Consider the following 18,773-nt stretch of genomic DNA (forward strand, 5'->3'; position numbering starts at 1 on the left):
GCTCTTCTAGATCCCATCTGCCCCCTGCCCCCACACATCCTAAACTACAAGCCCCCTAGGCCCTGGACTTCATCCCTTCCTATACTCCTGAACCAGCTGTCCGGGAGCTGAATCCCCTGAGGGAATAAACAGGTGCTGAGCTTGTGCTGGCCACTGCAGTCAAGCTGCACATTTTAACACTCGCAGCCTCCATCCTGCCACACGCTTTCACACATATGACAAACACACACACACACGTTTAGCTATCTAACTGAGGATATACTATACAGACCTTTGTAACCATTCAAAAGTTTAGGGTCAGTAAGAATTGTTTATATTTTTGAAAGTAGTCTCTGTTCACCAAAGCTGCAGTTATTTGATAAAAGTGTGAAATATTATTATTTTGCTGTAATTATTGTCATAATCCTGATGAATATGCTAATTTGCTGCTCAAAAACATTTATTATTTTTATTATTATCAATGTTGAAAAAGTGCTGCTTAATATTTTTGTGGAAATTGTGGATTCTTCTGGATTATTTGATGAATACAAAAGTTCAAAACAACATTTATTTTTGACTTTATTGTCACTTTTAATCAATTGAATGAGTCCTTTGCTGAATAAAAATGTTGAATGGCAATGTTTAGATGTATTTTTGAAAACCTGAAAATGACATTTCAACCAATTATCATGTTCATCATAGTGAATTTATATGAAAGATGCAGAAACTACACTGTGCAGTTTTTTATCTTCTGTATTCCTGAGGTGTGTCATGCTGTGCACAGAATCTTGTTATACATTTTTGAGTATATATTGACCATAACCGTGTGGGAGGACAAGAAGAAAGCAAATGCTATGAAAAAAATATACAAATAGATAAAATAGATAAAAGGAAGAAGCAGTGCCATGCTGAGCTGAGGTTCAGGCTGGGTATTTTTAGCACAGCTAGTGAACTGTTTTAAATGTGTACCAAGGGTTGCCATACACAAATTTAACTAAATGTGCGTGGCCAGGGTTTAATGACCTCCAATGTAAAACTCTTCGGTTTGAAGCTGTTTTAAAACATTCATGAAAATTGCCTTGATGTTTTATCATTGCATCTGAGAAAATTGAGAAAATTGGCATAAAACTTCACACGTCTTACTTATTGCTTCTTTCGTGTGTAATGTCTTGTGTAGAGGGACAAAAAACTAGGGCTCAATCTGATAAGGATAAATCAAATCTGACTAGTGCAGTCCCTTGTGTTTGCATTTTGAATGTAACAGCTGGACCTTGGTTGCACACGCTTCTTTTCGACACTTATGACCTAAACTCCCACTGTTCATGTGTGTGTATGTGTGTGTGTTCCAAGACGATGGCCAGTGATGATGACATAAAAACAAACACAAACAAAAACCATTCAGGTTAAAAAGTTAGTGTAAAAACACAAATCAAGACAACATAAATAATCATGATAAAATATCATCACAAGTCCACAGAAGAACTAAAAAGTGGATCATGTAAATTTTTATCTCCTCTATAACCGTTTACACGCTAAAGTGCAGTACAATCTCCTCAATCTTCTATCCCCCCAAAATAAGCAGTTTGTTAAGACTTGTTTATGTGCTGCTAATGAGTCTTGTACAATGTTAGTGTGTATACGAGTTTACTACTACATTAGGGGTGTGTATGATTGCATTTTGTTGTCATGCTGAGGCAAGACATCCTCATACTCAGCAATATTCACTCCCTCACTAAAAAAAGCAGCCAATGCCCAGTATCAGATGAATTAAACCCTGTATAGGCCTACTCAGTTTGGTGGGACAACCCACTCACAGACAGTCCTATGGTGAGAGAAAGAGTGGGGGTGGGAGAGGTAAAGGAAAAGGGAATGTCACTCTTTTCTCTCTTGATTATTAAACTGTGCTTTTACTGTGAATGATAAGTAAGGTCTTGTATTGTTTCCTGTGTGTCACTGTCTAATAGTGGTTATTGGGCGGGTTTTATGAGCGTTTACAATAGAACAAGAGGAAGAGAGCAATAAAACTGCTCAGTAGGACTGTTCCAAATGTATGACATTGCGCCTAAGTCTATGGCATATTGTCTTTATGTTTATAGGGGAGTATTTTGGCCATGTGATGTCAACATGCCGCCCTCATGGACTATACCAGAAAAAAATAAAGAAACTTTATTAAGATACGCTTGATTAAGACACTGATATGACCAGGGCCGGAGTGGGGCCACTTTTCAGCCCGGGAGTTTCAGGCCCAAGACCGGCCCACTTTTTCCATGGCGGAATTCCAAATTAGCACTTTTTCTAAATTGGATAAATGAAGCAACAGTTCAGCTCTTACTATTGTGTAGTTTGTATTAATACCATGGGTTAACAAATAATGTAAAAGTTAAATAATAATTCACTTAGACTTTATAAGAAGCAATTACGACTTTATTTCACACAACTCTGACTTTATATTTCGCAATTCTGACTTTATAACGCGACTTTATATCACAATTCTGACTCTATATCTTGCAGTTCTGACTTTATAAGCAACTGCAACTTTATTTCACGCAGTCCACTTTATATCTCGCAATTCTGACTTTATAACACACAATTGCGACTTTATCACACAATTCTGACTTTATGAGCAATTGCGACTTTATTTCACACAATTCTGAATTTATAACACACAACTGCGACTTTATTTCACACAATTCTGAATTTAAAACACAATTGCGACTTTATTTCACACAATTATGACTATATATCTTGCAGTTCTGACTTTATAAGCAATTGCGACTTTATTTCACACAATTATGAATTTATAACACACAATTGCGACTTTATATCACACAATTCTGACTATATATCTTGTAGTTCTGACTTAATAAGCAATTGCGACTTTATTTCACGCAGTTCTGACTTTATATCTTGCAATTCTGACTTTATAAGAAGCAATTGCGACTTTATTTCACACAATTCTGAATTTATATCTCGCAATTCTGACTTTATAACACACAATTACGACTTTATATCACGCAATTCTGAGAAATAAAGTCAGAATTGCGAGATGTAAACTCGCAATTGTGAGATAAAAAGTCGCAATTATCTTTTAAAATGTTTTATTCTGTGGCTTAAAAAAAGCTTCTATACCTCCTGGCCTCTTCCTCCCATCCATCCTCCCTGACGCGTTACGGTAGGGCCGGCCCAGCTATCGGTAGGCGCCGGCGTTGCCGCGGTAGCCTTCCTGAGAAAACGTTTTGGAAAAGACGGACTATGGACCCAACCAACTCTATAGGAGGGGAGGGGAGAACTCCCTCACATGGTACAACCCATGCAGAGGCTGCGCGCTGCGGTGTCAGAATGCGAAACGTGTGTAGCCTATGTAACTAACGTGACATTGAAATGTGAAAAAAAAAAAAAAAAAAAATTCCTCTACCGGCCCAAAAGTGAAGCGGCCCACCTGGAATTCTCCCGATTCTCCCGATTACCCACTCCGGGCCTGGATATGACTGAACTCCTCCTCTCATGTGATTCTACATCATTTTAAACATATTTCCAAACGTACTAATTGCTTTAGGGGTAAAACTTTTTAATGAGGAAAAAATCACTGAGTGCACCTTTAAATGCAGACGCAATGAATACATTACAGAGAGCCGCACTACACAGCACAGCGGATGACTTTAAACTTGAGTAAACCTCTTTTTTTTTTTGAACGGTGCACAAAAACGTAGGCTATATTACAAACAGACGGGGTAATTAATTATTTCATTAAATATATCTGTTTTATTTCTCTTCCAAGTTCCATCCTGTCCAGGCGGGATGGAGGGGACTATTTTCCTGCGCGGAGTGATATGAATGGCCTCGCAGTTATTGGTGTGTGTGTGGACTGAGCGCGCTATGCCTGATGATCTCGAGAGAGACGGTTAGACGGAGCTGAGCCGAGCGCTGAACTTGAGACCGTGTCTCAGTCACGCCTCAAGTCCCTCTCACTTTTCTCCATATTATTATCAAGCTATAAGCAGTTTATTTTGATTTACCGCCTTCGGATTACACTGAAGATTAAAAAGTATCCCGAATTTCTCTCCCGAGTTGCGTGAGAGACTGCGCAATAGAGGAACGTTGAATTCAATTCAACATGTCAATTTTACCGTTTACTCCGCCGATCGTGAAGAGGTTGCTGGGCTGGAAGAAGGGAGAGCAGAACGGACAGGAGGAGAAATGGTGCGAAAAGGCCGTCAAGAGTCTGGTGAAGAAGCTGAAGAAGACGGGACAGCTGGACGAGCTGGAGAAAGCCATCACAACTCAGAATGTCAACACCAAGTGTATCACCATACCACGGTGAGTGCTGTTAAAAACATCCTCGACTTTACTGAGGGGAAACATCGGGTTGTGGTGAAGTGGGGCTGTTTTACTGTCGTGATTTTTGCCGAGCCAGCCCACATAGTCTCAAACTGAAGCTATAACACATTCAAACAGCACAGTAAAGTTTAAAGAAAGCAGCAGAACCCCTTCTGTTTAGGAATTGACTGTGTGTTTCCTACATAGAGCATAAACAGCATCTCATACTATGAGTGAGTGCAGCAGCTCGTATCTGTTTATATTATCAAATTCCGACACTCCTGTTGATTTAGCTATTATGACTTCATACTCTTCTTGGTTTTCATAAACCCACATTTGCCTTGCCTGGGGTTGTCATTTACTCTCTGATGAGGTTATATAACCCGACCTTAATCTGGGGAGCGCTGGCTGACTGTAACTGCTGTGTCTGGCTAAACGTTGTGTATGTTTGTTATCCCGTGCTTATATTTTGGATGGCGGATATATTTGGCGCAGGACGTTCAGCTCTTTTATTCTTCATAAGTGTGTGTACATCGATGGATTTAGGATGGACGTTGTGGTCTGAAGTTGTTTTGTCTTAGTTTTGCAACGACTGGTTAATCTTGTTATGTCACAGTCCGATGCTGGCCAACTGCTCACAGAACTTGAGGGTTGCCTACAAGCCCCTACACTCAGCAGATCTTCAGTCTCTGCACTTCAGGACAGAGAATCATGGCATTTGCACTGCTTCTGTTATCTTGTTTTGTTGATGTATACAAACATTGTGCGAATTAAGGAGCTATTTAGAGAGGTCACCAAAGAGTTTTTTGTAAATTATGCTTTTTTGTTGTTGCTGTAAGACATTTTCTTATTGATGAACTTGATTTGGATAGTACATAAAGGTTATTTGTTTATGTGATATCCATATGGTAAGTTCTTTAAACAGGTATATTTGTTTTCAAGTATTGTGTTTATACAGATTGATCAGAAGGTCAGCTAGAAGTTCACTTGAATTTTTTGATAGACTAATATATAGCCTAGGCTACAGGTCAGACCAATCGATCATATGGTAGATTTGAGTTGTTACTATGCTTGCTTGGCCAATTTACAGTAGTGTTGTCTTCCCTTGTTTTTTTGACAAATCTGCTGACAGCCTTGTCCTTGGTAAAGTAAATCTTGTATAAAATTGCCTAATCATTTATGTCATTTAAAAAATGTTGTGTCCATCTAGGCTAATTTGCTTGTCTTTTATATTAAATTATGTAAATTCATGACCGTTAGAAAGATTAATACTTTAATTCAGAAAGGATGCATTAAATTGATCAATAGTGACATTTATAATGTCAAACTATTTAATTTGGTCTATTTCAAATAAATGTGGTTCTTTTGAATATTCTATTCATCAAAGAATCCTAAAAATAGTTTCCACTAAAAGGTTAGGCTATGCGGCACAACTGTTTTCAATTGATAATAATAAGAAATGTTTCTTGAGCATCAAATCAGCATAGCCTATTAGAATGATTTCTGAAGGGTCATGTGACACTGAAGACTGAGTAATGATGCTGAAAATTCAGCTTTGCTATCACAGGAATAAATCACATGTTTTATTATGTTTTTGATCAAATAAATGATTATTGCTGAGCATAAAGAGACATGTTTCAAAAACATAAAAAATTGTATATCAACATTAGTCTATATCAACAACATTATATTGGCCAGTGGTTATTACGCTCTGTACATATTGTATCCATCCTGATGAAGTAAAAATAAAGTATCTATTGCGCTTCCCTACTTTATTCCCAGAGTAAAGGTTTGCTAATAGGAATAAGAAGTGATGAAAAGGGAATAAGATTAATCAAACAATCAAAAAAGTTGAACCGAAAAGTTAACCAAGAGAAAGATGCATAATATGAGTCTGAGAAAGTAATTAATTGCTTATTAAATGCCGGACCGCAGTGTCTGTTGTCTTTTTCTCATAGAGAGAGTAGGTAAGACTAAACAAACTTTTGACAGAAAAGTTCTTGTGATGTGCCAATGTCACATTAAGCGATGCTCTAATTATTTTTCATGGAAATTTACAACCTAGTCAGTCAAATTGACAGATAATGATTATTTGTATTGTATTCTGATCGTATTGCCAGTGAACATTTTGTAAATTAGTTTGGATTTTAATTTTAAATACTGAGAGTAACCAATAGTTAAATCAATTTACATACACTAAAATACTGTAAAGGTAAAGACTACAAAATCTCACCTCTCTGTAATTCTCAGTCTCATAGCTGTTGCTGCCTGTAACTGGACGAATTTCTACAGAATTGCTAAGAGAGTTTATTCATGAGCTATATGCAAAGTCGTTGTCTTGACACATTTGGGTTGCTTGACTAAATTTAATATATTTGCTAAATTGGGTTGGCCTACGGAATTGAATTAAAGAAGACACTTTGAAGGAGTTTGTAACCTTATAGTCACAACATTTACATTTACAGTCCCTTAGAGATTTTCTTTCCAAATTTGAGGTTTGCATAATTTTGTGGAGTTACAGGGCCGAGCAACTGCAGTCCAAGCCTGCAGCGCTGTTGTATTGGTTGTTGTTTCCAAACAACAGATCACTCAGTGAAAGCAGGGCTCCCAGCCAGAGATTGGGCTGAGTCACCCCAGAGGGAGAGTGAGTTTGAGCCTGCATGTGGCTTTGTGGTGTGACCCACTGGTGCTTCTCTGGTAGAGCTTGGTGGTGACAGAAACCATAACAAGTGAGGACTGCAACTATTGGGATGTGAGTACCGGTTCTTGTGTAACTCCGATTGACTGGGTTTGTGTCAGTTAACTGCATAAAAACAGTTTTAGCTTAGACTTCAGTCAGTTTTTTTCCTTGTTGTTAGAGTAGTGTAACCTGAATCAGCACAGTATCCAGTCCAAGGCTCTATTCTTGGCTAGATCTGTAGATGGTAGCCTTCACATCTGAGATACAACACTCTGCACACCCTGCTGGAGGATCCAGATTCCTCAGGCACACTCCACTCACCTCAGGCCACACAATCCTGTCTTGCCCTCACACGCATCTCATGCTGGAAACCTGTCCCGGCCTGCTGGAGATCCAGAGAAAGACTGATAAAAAGATAGAATTGAGTGGAAAAGGACTTCGAGTTCAAAAGAAGCAGCAGAAACAGGAGATTGAAGACAGATTGAAATTGTCCCAAGTAGGGATGTCCCGATCCGATCACGTGATCAGAAATAAGGCCCGATCACGTGGTTTCAGACTCGATCGGAATCGGACGTTACCTCCCGATCAGGACTCGTTATATGTATATTCTCATTATTTTTTAACACATCTATAGTTATGCGGTGGCACAGAGTTACGCCGGTTTCACACTGCACGCGTTAGCAGAGCGTAAGCAGCGCAGGAGCAGTGCGTATGGTGAGCAGGAGCAGGACACGCGCGTTTTGCTTTCACACTGGGAGCGTTTATCACGTGCGGCTGAACCGCGGGTTGTGTACAGACAGAGTACTCCAAAATGGATAAGTAGGCATTGCTTTATTTCGTTTTCAATTACATTTAAGAGAAAAGACTCGTCAAGAAGCTTATTTTATTAATAATTTCATTTATATAACTTTTGATTCATCTTTGTTTTTATTGTTCTGGCAACAACTTTGTTTTGGACATTTGTTTTCTTTTTAAATTGCTGTTGGTCATTTGATCGACTGTTTAAAACACAATAGATTTCGTCAATGCACTTTTTGGATAAAACTGCGGTGTATTTTTGCCATGATCAATGCATTGTCACTTTAATTCAGCGTAAGCGGCGCAGCAAAAATAGACTCGGCACCGAAACTATCGCGCCACTGCTGCTCCTGACGCGCTGCCGCGCCGCCTCTGCGTGCGGTGTGAATGCTCTAATCTGTTAACATGGGCGCCGAAAAAAAATACGCGCTGCACGCATGTGAAACCAGCGAGTGCAGTTCCCAAAAGCACATTACTGGATTTGTAAACACTGTGGCACTTTTATTTTTTTGTTTGTTTACATGCCTGCTGGGTATTTTACGTTGAGGTGCTATTTGTTTATATATTACACTTTTTTTTACATTTACTGTTGCACTTAGCCCAAAAGTGAAGAATTTATGTTATTTATTACTTGATTGTTAAAGCTACATCACAGAAGTGCTCTGTTTGTTAACAGAGTTGTTGAATGTTAAAATAAGGTGAATCCATCCTGGATCTGTTTTTCGCTCTTCTTTATTCTTTTTTTATGTATTATAGAAGTATCGGATCGGGACTCGGTATCGGTAGATACTCAAAATCAAATGACTCGGACTCGGACTCGAGGGCAAAAAAACCTGACCGGGACATCCCTAGTCCCAAGACAGGATACGAAAAACATAATTATACCATAGTCGCACTTCCTTCGCCTGCCATACACCTGTCGAAGCCCTATCGGAGTCTCCACATAGACTTCCTGAGAGGATGTCTGTTCCACAGCTTGTCTGTGGTCTGAGATTCCTGCTATATCTCAACCCCGCAGTCTTTGTTTGCTTTTGCACTTTTCGCACAATGGCTTCAAAGGCATCTGAACTGTGAATTAAATCTGTGGTCCATTGTGTGGGCGTATTCAACTGAATTCTCAAACAAGTCGCCTATCAGCTAAGAAATTGTATGTGCCCTGCCACGCCGATAGAGTTTATTGTTGGCATTTAAAAGTGAAAGTGTCTGTGCCTTGAAGAGATGTCTGGCTTTAAGTCTGACATCCTGAAACTTTATACAGTATACAGTGATTCAAAGGCGCTTTTGATAAAACGTGGAGATTGGATGTCATTGGCTTGTAATTGATGTGCTGAGGGTTGTTTTGTTTCAGCCAGTGTAATGCCTTCAAAGCGCCGCTCGTCTGAGGGAAGTGAATCTGTCTGATGATTCAGAGTAATTGTGTGGCAGCTGATAGAAAGAGAGTGAAAGACAGCATGACAGAATTTCACAAGCCTTTGAAGTGATGGCTGAAACGAACAGTAAAGACTCTATGTGACAAGCACCGCTGGCCGCAAACTTGTCATAGTCTTTTAACAGTTTTGTCTAAAGCACTGTGCACTTATTACTGTGACTGTCCGCTCCTGCAGTTAGGTGTAATAGAGATGATTCATTGGGGGATGTAAAACTAAATTTTGTTGTGTTGTTTAGTTTTGTGTTGGCTGAACAAATAGTTGTCTAATGTGCCTCAACCTAAGGCCCATTAGGCTGGTTCTGGGTTCACCTGATCCTGGTCGAATGTTTCATGGGGTGCAGAGTGCAACTGAATGTAACAGAAGACTGGACACACTTTTTACAAAATGTGGACAATTTTTACCTTCACTGTGTCTTAAAAACGCAGCGCTCGTGGTGGTTCTCTGAGACGCAAAATGCAATGGCGAAAGATGTCGGTCTGAATGTGTATGGCTGTAGCGGCAGTGCTCAAATAGCATTCATGCAGCTCAAACAGTATAACGTGGTGCTAGCAATGCCATGGTCATGGTTTTGTCTCCCAGGGCATGCATGAACTGATAAAATGTATACCTTAAATCATGCACACCTTAAAGTCCCCATTTTGGCTTTTAGTGTGAATATGTTAGCCCTAAGGTTATCTGTAAGCTAGTGTGCTCCAAAACAACGTCAAAATTCGCATTTAAAAGATATTAGCATTCAAAACGCACAGTCTCTCACTTCTGCAAATATGGATTAACGATTTTGATGACATCATTCTGCACTTTAGCTTCTCATCAGATTTTCTGTCCAATCACATGCTCTCTAGAATTTGAAGCGTATAAATAGACGCTGAAGCTGCAGCAGGAATCAGTCACTTGTTCACACATTTCCTATCTTCTATATGGTGAATGGTACATAGTGCACTAAAGGATAGGGAACAATTCAGACGGTGTAATTATGCTTTCCATTGGGGCGAATGAAGTCTGATTTTGCGTAACCGCCTCAGCGCGCACACATTCTGCTCCCGTCCAGAGACACGATAGCACAGAGTGGATTATATGCACGAGTCGACGCGTACCAGAAAACCTATCGGGCCCATTCAAATTCTAAACAGAATGCTATATTTTAAAGCGATGGAGGAGATCAGAAGGAGAGACCCGGTCGTTCACACTTAAGAGCTGAAAAAGTCTCAAAAAGTGGGAGTGTAGAGGGTGGGAAGATGGGAGACAACAACCAATAAAACACAGACCTGAAACACACTCATTATACAGACACATGAATATTAATATATAACCACAGATGGGAAGAAAACTTGGGAGTTGAGGGCACCTTGATGTATTGTAAAAATATAATCCTTATGTGACATCAAACTCCCAAGAATGAGGGAGAAACGCGGAAGAACTTATGAATAAACTTAATGAGTACCTTTAGTGTTTAGCAAAGGATTAGTTGTGCTTATCTTTTCATTATGAATAACAATGAACCCACCAGTCAAGCAATTGCTGGCCCCGAATTAGTGCTAATTCGACCGCACAGGCGTTTTTAACAGTGCATGTCCACTGGCACAGAGCGATTGTTTCAGTTCATTCTAGTGTTAATTTTGACAGCAAATTTTGATTTAGTTTTAGTCATAGTCTTTTGACTAAAATGCCATTTACTTTTAGTCATATTTTAGTCATCTGAATTGTTTTAGTTTTAGTCTAGTTTTAGTCGACGAAATACAATAAGATTTTAGTCGACTAAATCTACAGTAGATTTAGTCGACTAAAATATAATGGGTTTAAATTTAAATGCATTTATTTAGAATTTCTCTAAAATGTCCAAACCCATATACTCCCGGAGAAAACATATATTAACCTGATAATATCAATGATTTTAAAGTTTGAACGTGCAATACAGATACAGATTTAACAGATGTAACTTGAAAAATATCTTAAAATTAAATAAAACCACTTTTCCTAAAGTAGAACAGTCTTTTTTTCAATGAATGATATATGAATTCTTTATAACTACTTGCATACATCATTCTCTATTTTTTCAAGCAGACATATTTATTTGTATGAATTAAATATAATTAATCCTTATTAAAGCTATTAACGAGCAGTGAATGCTTTTCTCTTTTTCTTTTGTTGCTTGATCAATATTAAGGACACAGACCGCATTAGGTTTATTACCCACTGTCACTTTAAGACATGGGATCATGTCCAATGACACGCGGATCCAATGCACTGATGCACATACGATACACTCACAACTGTTTAAGACATAACCGACATAATTTACATGAATACTCTCCAAAACGAACATTTAGACAATGTTGTGTGTATTTGTCCATTCAGACACGAAAGAGAGCTCAATTCTGTACTCGCGCGCTGTATAGGTGTCTATGTGCATGGCTGCACGCCTTGGGTCGGGTGTGTGCGCACAGAAAACCGTACCGAATATAGCTCTTTTTTGCGTCGTCACTCTTATTCAGATCCTCATGTCTGCTCTACTCATTCTCCCAGACGTTTACATGTTTCAATGTTTTATGAGACATGCAGCACATGCCAACTCGTGTGTCGCTGGTTAATCAGCACGTCACAGTACAAATGTGCGCATCTACCACAAATGCAGGACATCAGACTGGATCGCTTCCCAAATCGTCACTATCTAACATTTTCGTCTAGTTTTTATTCGTTGATGAAAATGTCAATAGATTTTCGTCATAGTTTTTGTCATTCAAAACTAGTTTTTATTTAGTTATCGTCTCGTTTTCGTCTGTGAAAAAATGTCGTTGACGAAAATAATGACGACAACGAAATTAACACTGGTTCATTCCGGTATTGTGTTGTCACACGTCGATCAACCGGTGGGAAAATTTCCTCACCGTCACATCCCTACTATTTAACCTCGCTAATTGTTGGAAGACTAATCTACCAGTGTGACCCCCTCGCCACCCCAGTTCCTGAATCTCCCAAGAACCTTTCAGCTTCCATGTTTAATGCAGCACCTCTAACTTGAGCGGTTTAGAACTACTGAATGCTGTTACCTTTTCTGTGTAAAATATATCCCTGTCTGTGTGCATGAAAGTTGTGTTCATATTTGTGTCCTGTTTGACTGATAGTGTGTCTGTAGGTGTTTGTGGATTTCCTGAGCGTGTTATAAAGGTTGTAACACCCAAGTGACGGAGAAGGCCAAGTGTGCCAAGTCTGACTGTGGTTGTGGTGGAGATTAGCGACCCAGTTTGTTGTCTGTGAGTTTGTGTACAGTAAGTGTTTGGGTGTCTCTGTGTTCTGGAAGTGTGTGCATTCATTGTGTATTGTATGTGTACACACACACACTGCTGTTGTGTCTAAGAGAGTCTGTGCATTGAGAGCAGGTATTTGAGCGTTAGTGTCGTGTGCGTCTTCTCCTGTGTGGGGGTTTTCGAGGCGGGGTTAGTCAGGCTTCAGGAATGCTCTGTCTGCCCAGGGGAGGGCGTGGGCCGCTTCTGGGTTTGTGGCTCCTGCCGGGGTTGAAGGTTTAGAAAAGCTCTGTGCCGCCTCCATATCTGCTGGAATAATAGACACTCTGTACAGCAGACAACAAGACTGCTTTGTGCCACTCTGTCATCACTAACCCTACCGCTGACCTTCAGACTGCTTCTGACCATCCTGAGAAAATAACCGTCCTTCAGTTGTGAACTCTCCGTGTGTGTGTTTGTGTGTTCTTTAGAAGAGTACCAGTGTAGACTTTGCGCAGGATGTTTTGAAGTTTGTCTGAGAGTTTTGGGAGACTTGCTTTAAAGTCTGCTATGAATGTACACTGACACTGATCCAAGTTAATCGCTGTAGTCTTTAATTTTAAGACTGTTTTATCTGAGGTGGCTCGGTAGTGTTGCAGCCAGGTACACTGACAAATCTTGTCTATGTTATGTTATTTAATGTAATGTAATTTTCAGGGGTAACAGTGTACTCCTGTATACGACTACTAAAGCTTAAAATGAATACTTCGGTTTTGACACAAACGCATACAGCTGAATGCATAGTAGGGCTGGGCGATTAAACAATATCATATCGAGATTGTGATTAAAACTTATGCCGATAACGATGATAAGCTCTAGACATTCTTACTCGATATAGATTAATCTAACAGCCTATCACACAGCAGAAATAAACACGACAACAGCCAGTCAATGCATGTCGTTAATAAGTGACTTCTGCTTGTCTCTGTGTGAAAGAATGGTTCTGTTTTGTCGGATACACAAACTCGCACACTGCTCTAGAGCTGCTTTGAGAGTCACTTCACAAGCTTTTCACCTTTCATTTGAAAAAAACTACCGTCAAATACACACTTGAAACTAAAACTGAAAGATCTTTACGACAATCCGTCAAAATAAAAGTTTGGTTTAACATCAAGAAATTATGACAGAAATATACCACTACTGTATACTAAAATGTACTTCTCAAAGTAATAATAATGTCAGGAATATCATTCAACCAAGATGTTTTTTCATCCGTTTTAAATGTATACAGCTCTGTTGTGCAGCATCTTGTTTGACAAAAAAATAAAAATGCAACAAATTTAGTTGTAAATAATTATATTTTCATTTGAAAAAATATTTCAGTGTTTCATATTTTCATTTGATAAAATTGTTTATATCAATTTTATTAAATCATAAAACACAGGGGGAAAAAAAGGATTTCATTCCCTAAATTAAAAGGTAGCTACTCTGTGGATTTTAATTGTGAACAAACAAGTTTTCATGAGTACATTCATTCCCAAGATCTAACAAATAGGCCTATGTGTAAAGCATATCCTTCCTTAATGGTAAAAGAATATTGTGGTTGGTGCCCCTGATGAAATTGCTCTTCATATCTTCTGGGATTGTCCTCAAATACAGTTATTTTGGGTTGAATTGACATTCATTAGAAGATTATTAGTTAAAACATTTCAAAATGCATGAACTTTGTCATTGAGGATTTCTATATTGTGCAAAAATCTCGTCTCGTTCTCCTGAACCCAATCTCGTGTCTCGTCTCGTGAGATAAGTATCTCGTCACACCCCTAATAATAATAATATTGTGGTAAATATCATTATGATATGATATGGAAAATATTGTGATAATTATTTTTTAGAGTCCATATCCCTCAGCCCTAATGCATAGCCTTTCAAAGTTTACAATACAATATTTGATGTGCGTGAACACAGGTGGTCGACACGCACCAAAATACTATAAAATCTTATCCTTGACTGCACTATTTCTCACACCGTCCACACTGGAAACAGCAAAGCGATTGTTGCAAATCCATTTGTCCTTCGTGTCAGACATCAAAAATAGAACGGGGCATCAGTTTACTGTCGGGGATTTGTCATGTCGCATTGCACTTCTGCATCCAGTGTAGACAGTATCACTGATTATAATCGGTTTTATTGTCTTTTGTTGCGTCACGTTGCGGGGTACAGAGTATATGCGGTACTCTGACTGTGTGCATAAAGTATGTGCATACTATTTACATTGTGCACTGTATGCATAACCTAGCGTGTGTAAAACTGAAGTGTACATTGGACTTTACAAAGCTAGTTTTATTCTGCATCTCGGATTACTGTGCCTGAAATGCAGTGCCGCTCATGACAATGTGAACAATGTTTTGTTGGATCTTTTTTCAAAGTCATCTTCCCTGTTTTCTATGACACAACTCATGATGTATCTAACCTGCTTTAGCTGTCTGGTGTTGGCTATCAGTCTTGTTCAGATCCTAGTTCTGACAGGATCGTAAGTAAAACCATGCAAAAGAATATTTGCAGAAATGTACATAAATGGTCATAAATGTACACCAGTCTATCGTTTCACCTGAGGATTGAGTTAAGACATTTTGATGAAAGGTTACAAAGTCAAAAAATTAAAACAAATAGGAAACATATGCATGGATCAATTGTTCACAATAAGATCAATAACATGCTTTTAGAAAATGCATAGAATGAATTTTCATTTCATGCCAACTTTAGCCTGGCTAACGTCAGACCTAGTCTCATTGAGACTTGGTCTGGGAACCACGTTAATTTTCTCGTATTTGAGGCGTGGTTTACGAATACCCAGAGCCGTTTACTGGTCGCTACGAATGTCTATCAAATGTGCCTGTACGTAGCTCATAGCCAATCGTTTCAATTACAGCAGGGGAAATAGGCCTAAGTATTGAACACGTCATCATTTTTCTCAGTAAATATATTTCCAAAGGTGCTATTGACATGAAATTTTCACCAGATGTTGGTAACAACCCAAGTAAGCCATACATATAAAGAAACAAACAAAAATACGTTCAGAAATTAAGTTATGTGTAATAATGTGAAATGACACAGGGAAAAAGTATTGAACACATGAAGAAAGGGAGGCGCAAAAAGGCATGGAAAGCCAAGTCAACTGCTGAAAACCTACAGTAATTAAAAAGCAATCCAGCCCCCTGTCAGTGGAAAATAATAACAGCTGGTTCAGTGCCAAATGATGGCCTACAAAAAGGTCTCATTGCCAAGGTGTCTCACAAGACACATCTCATGATGGGTAAAAGCGAAGAGCTGTCTCAACACCTTCGCAACCTAATTGTTCCAACACATAATGATGGCATTGGTTATAGGCGCCATTCTAAGCTTCTGAATGGTCCAGTGAGCACTTTTGGGGCCATAATACGGAAGTGGAAAGACAATAATTTCACCATAAATTTGCCTCGACCAGTGCTCCTCGCAAAATTTCTGATAGAGGAGTGAAAAGAATAATCAGAAGAGTTGTCCAAGAGCCAACACCAAGTTGTATGGTGTTTTTAGGGTAATGTGCGCTGCCATTTCTCCTCCAAATATGGTGTGTATTATTGGCATCCAAACAGTTCAGTTTTGCTCTCATGTGACCACACTATATTCTCCCAGTATTTCACTGGCTTTTCCAAATGTTGTGCAGCAATACCAGATGACATATGTAGAGCGACAGAAATTCGACGAGGAAGAAGACGATGGGTCAGAGATTTATGTGTACACGATGGCGTTCAGCGACTATTGCCGTTTGTGCAAGACAAACATGAGGGTAGAAGGTATGTATAGATATAAACAAAGTGCTTCTGTGTGTCGCATAGACGTCGTCATCGTCTTGCTGCTCCCTCCCCGTTCTGTGATTGGTCCCCTCGCTGAGGCGAAAATCTGGTCCATGGAATCCAGGCTGCCTAGCAGCGTGAATAAACCCAGGCTATGCCAACTTTAGAATATTGCATGAAATCTACTCCGAATTCTACAGAATGCTATGCTATGGAACCGGAGGTTCAGTGATGTGTATGTTTGACATTGTGGTGTTCATCACACAGCATGTTTTAGGTTTATCAAGGTATAAAACAAGATTTTGAATGATAAAAAAATAGATACATTTCCAAATACTTTTTTTAGCAGGTATATTGTCACTTGCGGCAGCATCATATACAGGCCAGTCTATTGAAATAATACTTCTAAAATATACAATGCATGGCTGGCAGTCACTGACCATTTTTTCAGGAAGCGATCTGTATCTGTGTGTAATTTGATTAGCCCATTTTACATTCTTTTACATTGCGATTTGACCCGTGCAGTATTTCGCACTAAAAAAGTGGCTAACTGGAGTGTTACTTTTGGCCCCTGCTGCATTTGTATGATGGTTGTAGTGTTTCTGCTGTAGTCCTGCTCTCCTGCTGAGAACGGGCCCCCGTAACCACATCCAACCACCTGCACATGAGACCCCTGCAGGGCTCTGTTTACTTAAGGAAGGCCTTAATGACTTTAGCAGAGGGAGGAAAACCAAAACCTTTTAAAAAATAATACAAGTTAAACATGATATTTTCCCCACACTCATATTATGAAATAAAGGATAAGCAGGTATATAAGCCTTGAATTAGAAAAAAATATTAGACTATAAGAGTTTCCATATGAGTTGGGTTTCCAGATATTTATGCCGTATTTTACAGTCAAATTTTATATTTGATCAGCTTCCAGCTATTATTCCAATACAAATATTTTGACCAGTCAATCCAAAGTTGAGTAAATGTATGTTCAGACATAAAAGTAGACATTATCATCAGTAGTAACTGTACGATCAGGTATGTGTCCTTCATCACTGCACTGTGTCGTGTATTAGGTCTGTTGTACTGCTGCATGCTGTCTGGGTTTAGGCTGGGGGGATGGGGGAATAGCAATGGTCTTAAAAGTGTTTTTTAGGGGGGGCTGGGTCGGGGTATGTTCCACAGGGTGAAATGGTCCCGCAGACGGTCTGGTCTGACGTCGAAGTTGCTTTTGTCCTTCTCTCCCTCTGCATTAAATTTGCATGTATCAGAGTTCACAGAGTTTGTTTTGTCAGACTCTCTGATTTCAAACGGAGACGTGCAAGTTCAGCTCTAAAAACATACACATTAAAGGCTAAACACAGCTTGAAAAAGTGAAACAAAAATGTTGAAAATTGCTTAGGAAAGATGTTTGTCTTGTTGTCTGTCAAACAAAATGCATCATGTTAAATTTAGTGTATTAGTGCAAATGAACTACACATCAGCTGTAGTTTGCCTTTGCATATATTTGTTGCTCTGTCTAAATTTGTGTTAAGCAAAACTTTGTATAAGTTCATGTCGAGTTGCATGTAAACATCTAAAGAAATCGATTCCTTGTAAGCATTGAGTTGAGTATGATAATGCTCTCAGTGGAAGTGTCATGGTCAAGTCAAGGATGCCTGGGCTGATACAGAAATTGTCCACTACAGCCCACGGCGTCTGTGTTTTTACCCTCTAGATTAAATCTGCCCAGCGTGGTTCAGCCTGTGTCAGACCCCTCCATCCCTCCAGCTCACCCCCTCAACTCTCTTTCTCTTCCTCACCCCCTCCCTGTTCAAATCTCACCCCGCTCTCTACTCAAGTGACAGCCGGCATGCGGGTGGGGGGGAGAGCAGGCTAGACCCGCCCTCCAGGCTGTGTGTGTGTGTGTGTGTGTGTGTCTACGTTTATGTTGGTTGGATGTGCCTTACTGCTGACCCAATTTGCCCTCTGCAGCTCAATCAATAGTCATTCAGTGCTTCCTTTTCACATGAGGTCTGCCCACACGGCAGCAAACACAGGCTCTCTCTCCGCTGAGCACTGGAATGTAATGGAAATGTAAAGGACTGATGATGGATACAATATTTTCAGACTGATGCAGTTCATGAATGCCAGACCCCACGGAATGATCTCAATGCAAACTTTGCCATTTCTTAAATGATCCTAATTGATGTTATCTGTTGCATTTCTTTTTATCTCAATTAGACTTTTGTGTATGAAAAAAATGCTTTTAAAAGGAGTCACACTACCATTCAAAAGTTTGAGGTCAATATTTATTTTTTTGTTGATGAAAGATATGAATAAGTTAATTCAGCAAGATGCATTAAATTGATCAAAAGTGACAGTTTGATGAGACTTCAATAAATGCTGTTCTTTTAAACTTTTTATTCATTAAAGAATCCTGAAAAAAAATAATTGCAAATATTAAGCAGCACAACTGTTTTCAACATTAAAATGTTTCTTGAGCACCAGATCTGCATATTAGAATGATTCCTGTAGGATC

General features: G+C 39.2%; 1 protein-coding gene across 1 annotated transcript in view; it reads left to right on the forward strand.

The window, feature by feature from the left end:
• The first annotated feature begins 3,855 nt into the window (after positions 1-3,855).
• Positions 3,856-18,773, forward strand: part of smad3a (SMAD family member 3a) — a 32,228-nt gene continuing 17,310 nt past the window's right edge. The window contains exon 1 of the mRNA XM_081359917.1: positions 3,856-4,296. Within this exon, the coding sequence (XP_081216043.1) occupies positions 4,094-4,296 (203 nt within the window). The 5' untranslated portion in view covers positions 3,856-4,093. The remainder of the gene's footprint in view (positions 4,297-18,773) is intronic.

Source organism: Scardinius erythrophthalmus (assembly GCF_964197995.2).
Source record: "Scardinius erythrophthalmus genome assembly, chromosome: 2".
Classification (NCBI taxonomy): Eukaryota; Metazoa; Chordata; class Actinopteri; order Cypriniformes; family Leuciscidae; genus Scardinius; species Scardinius erythrophthalmus.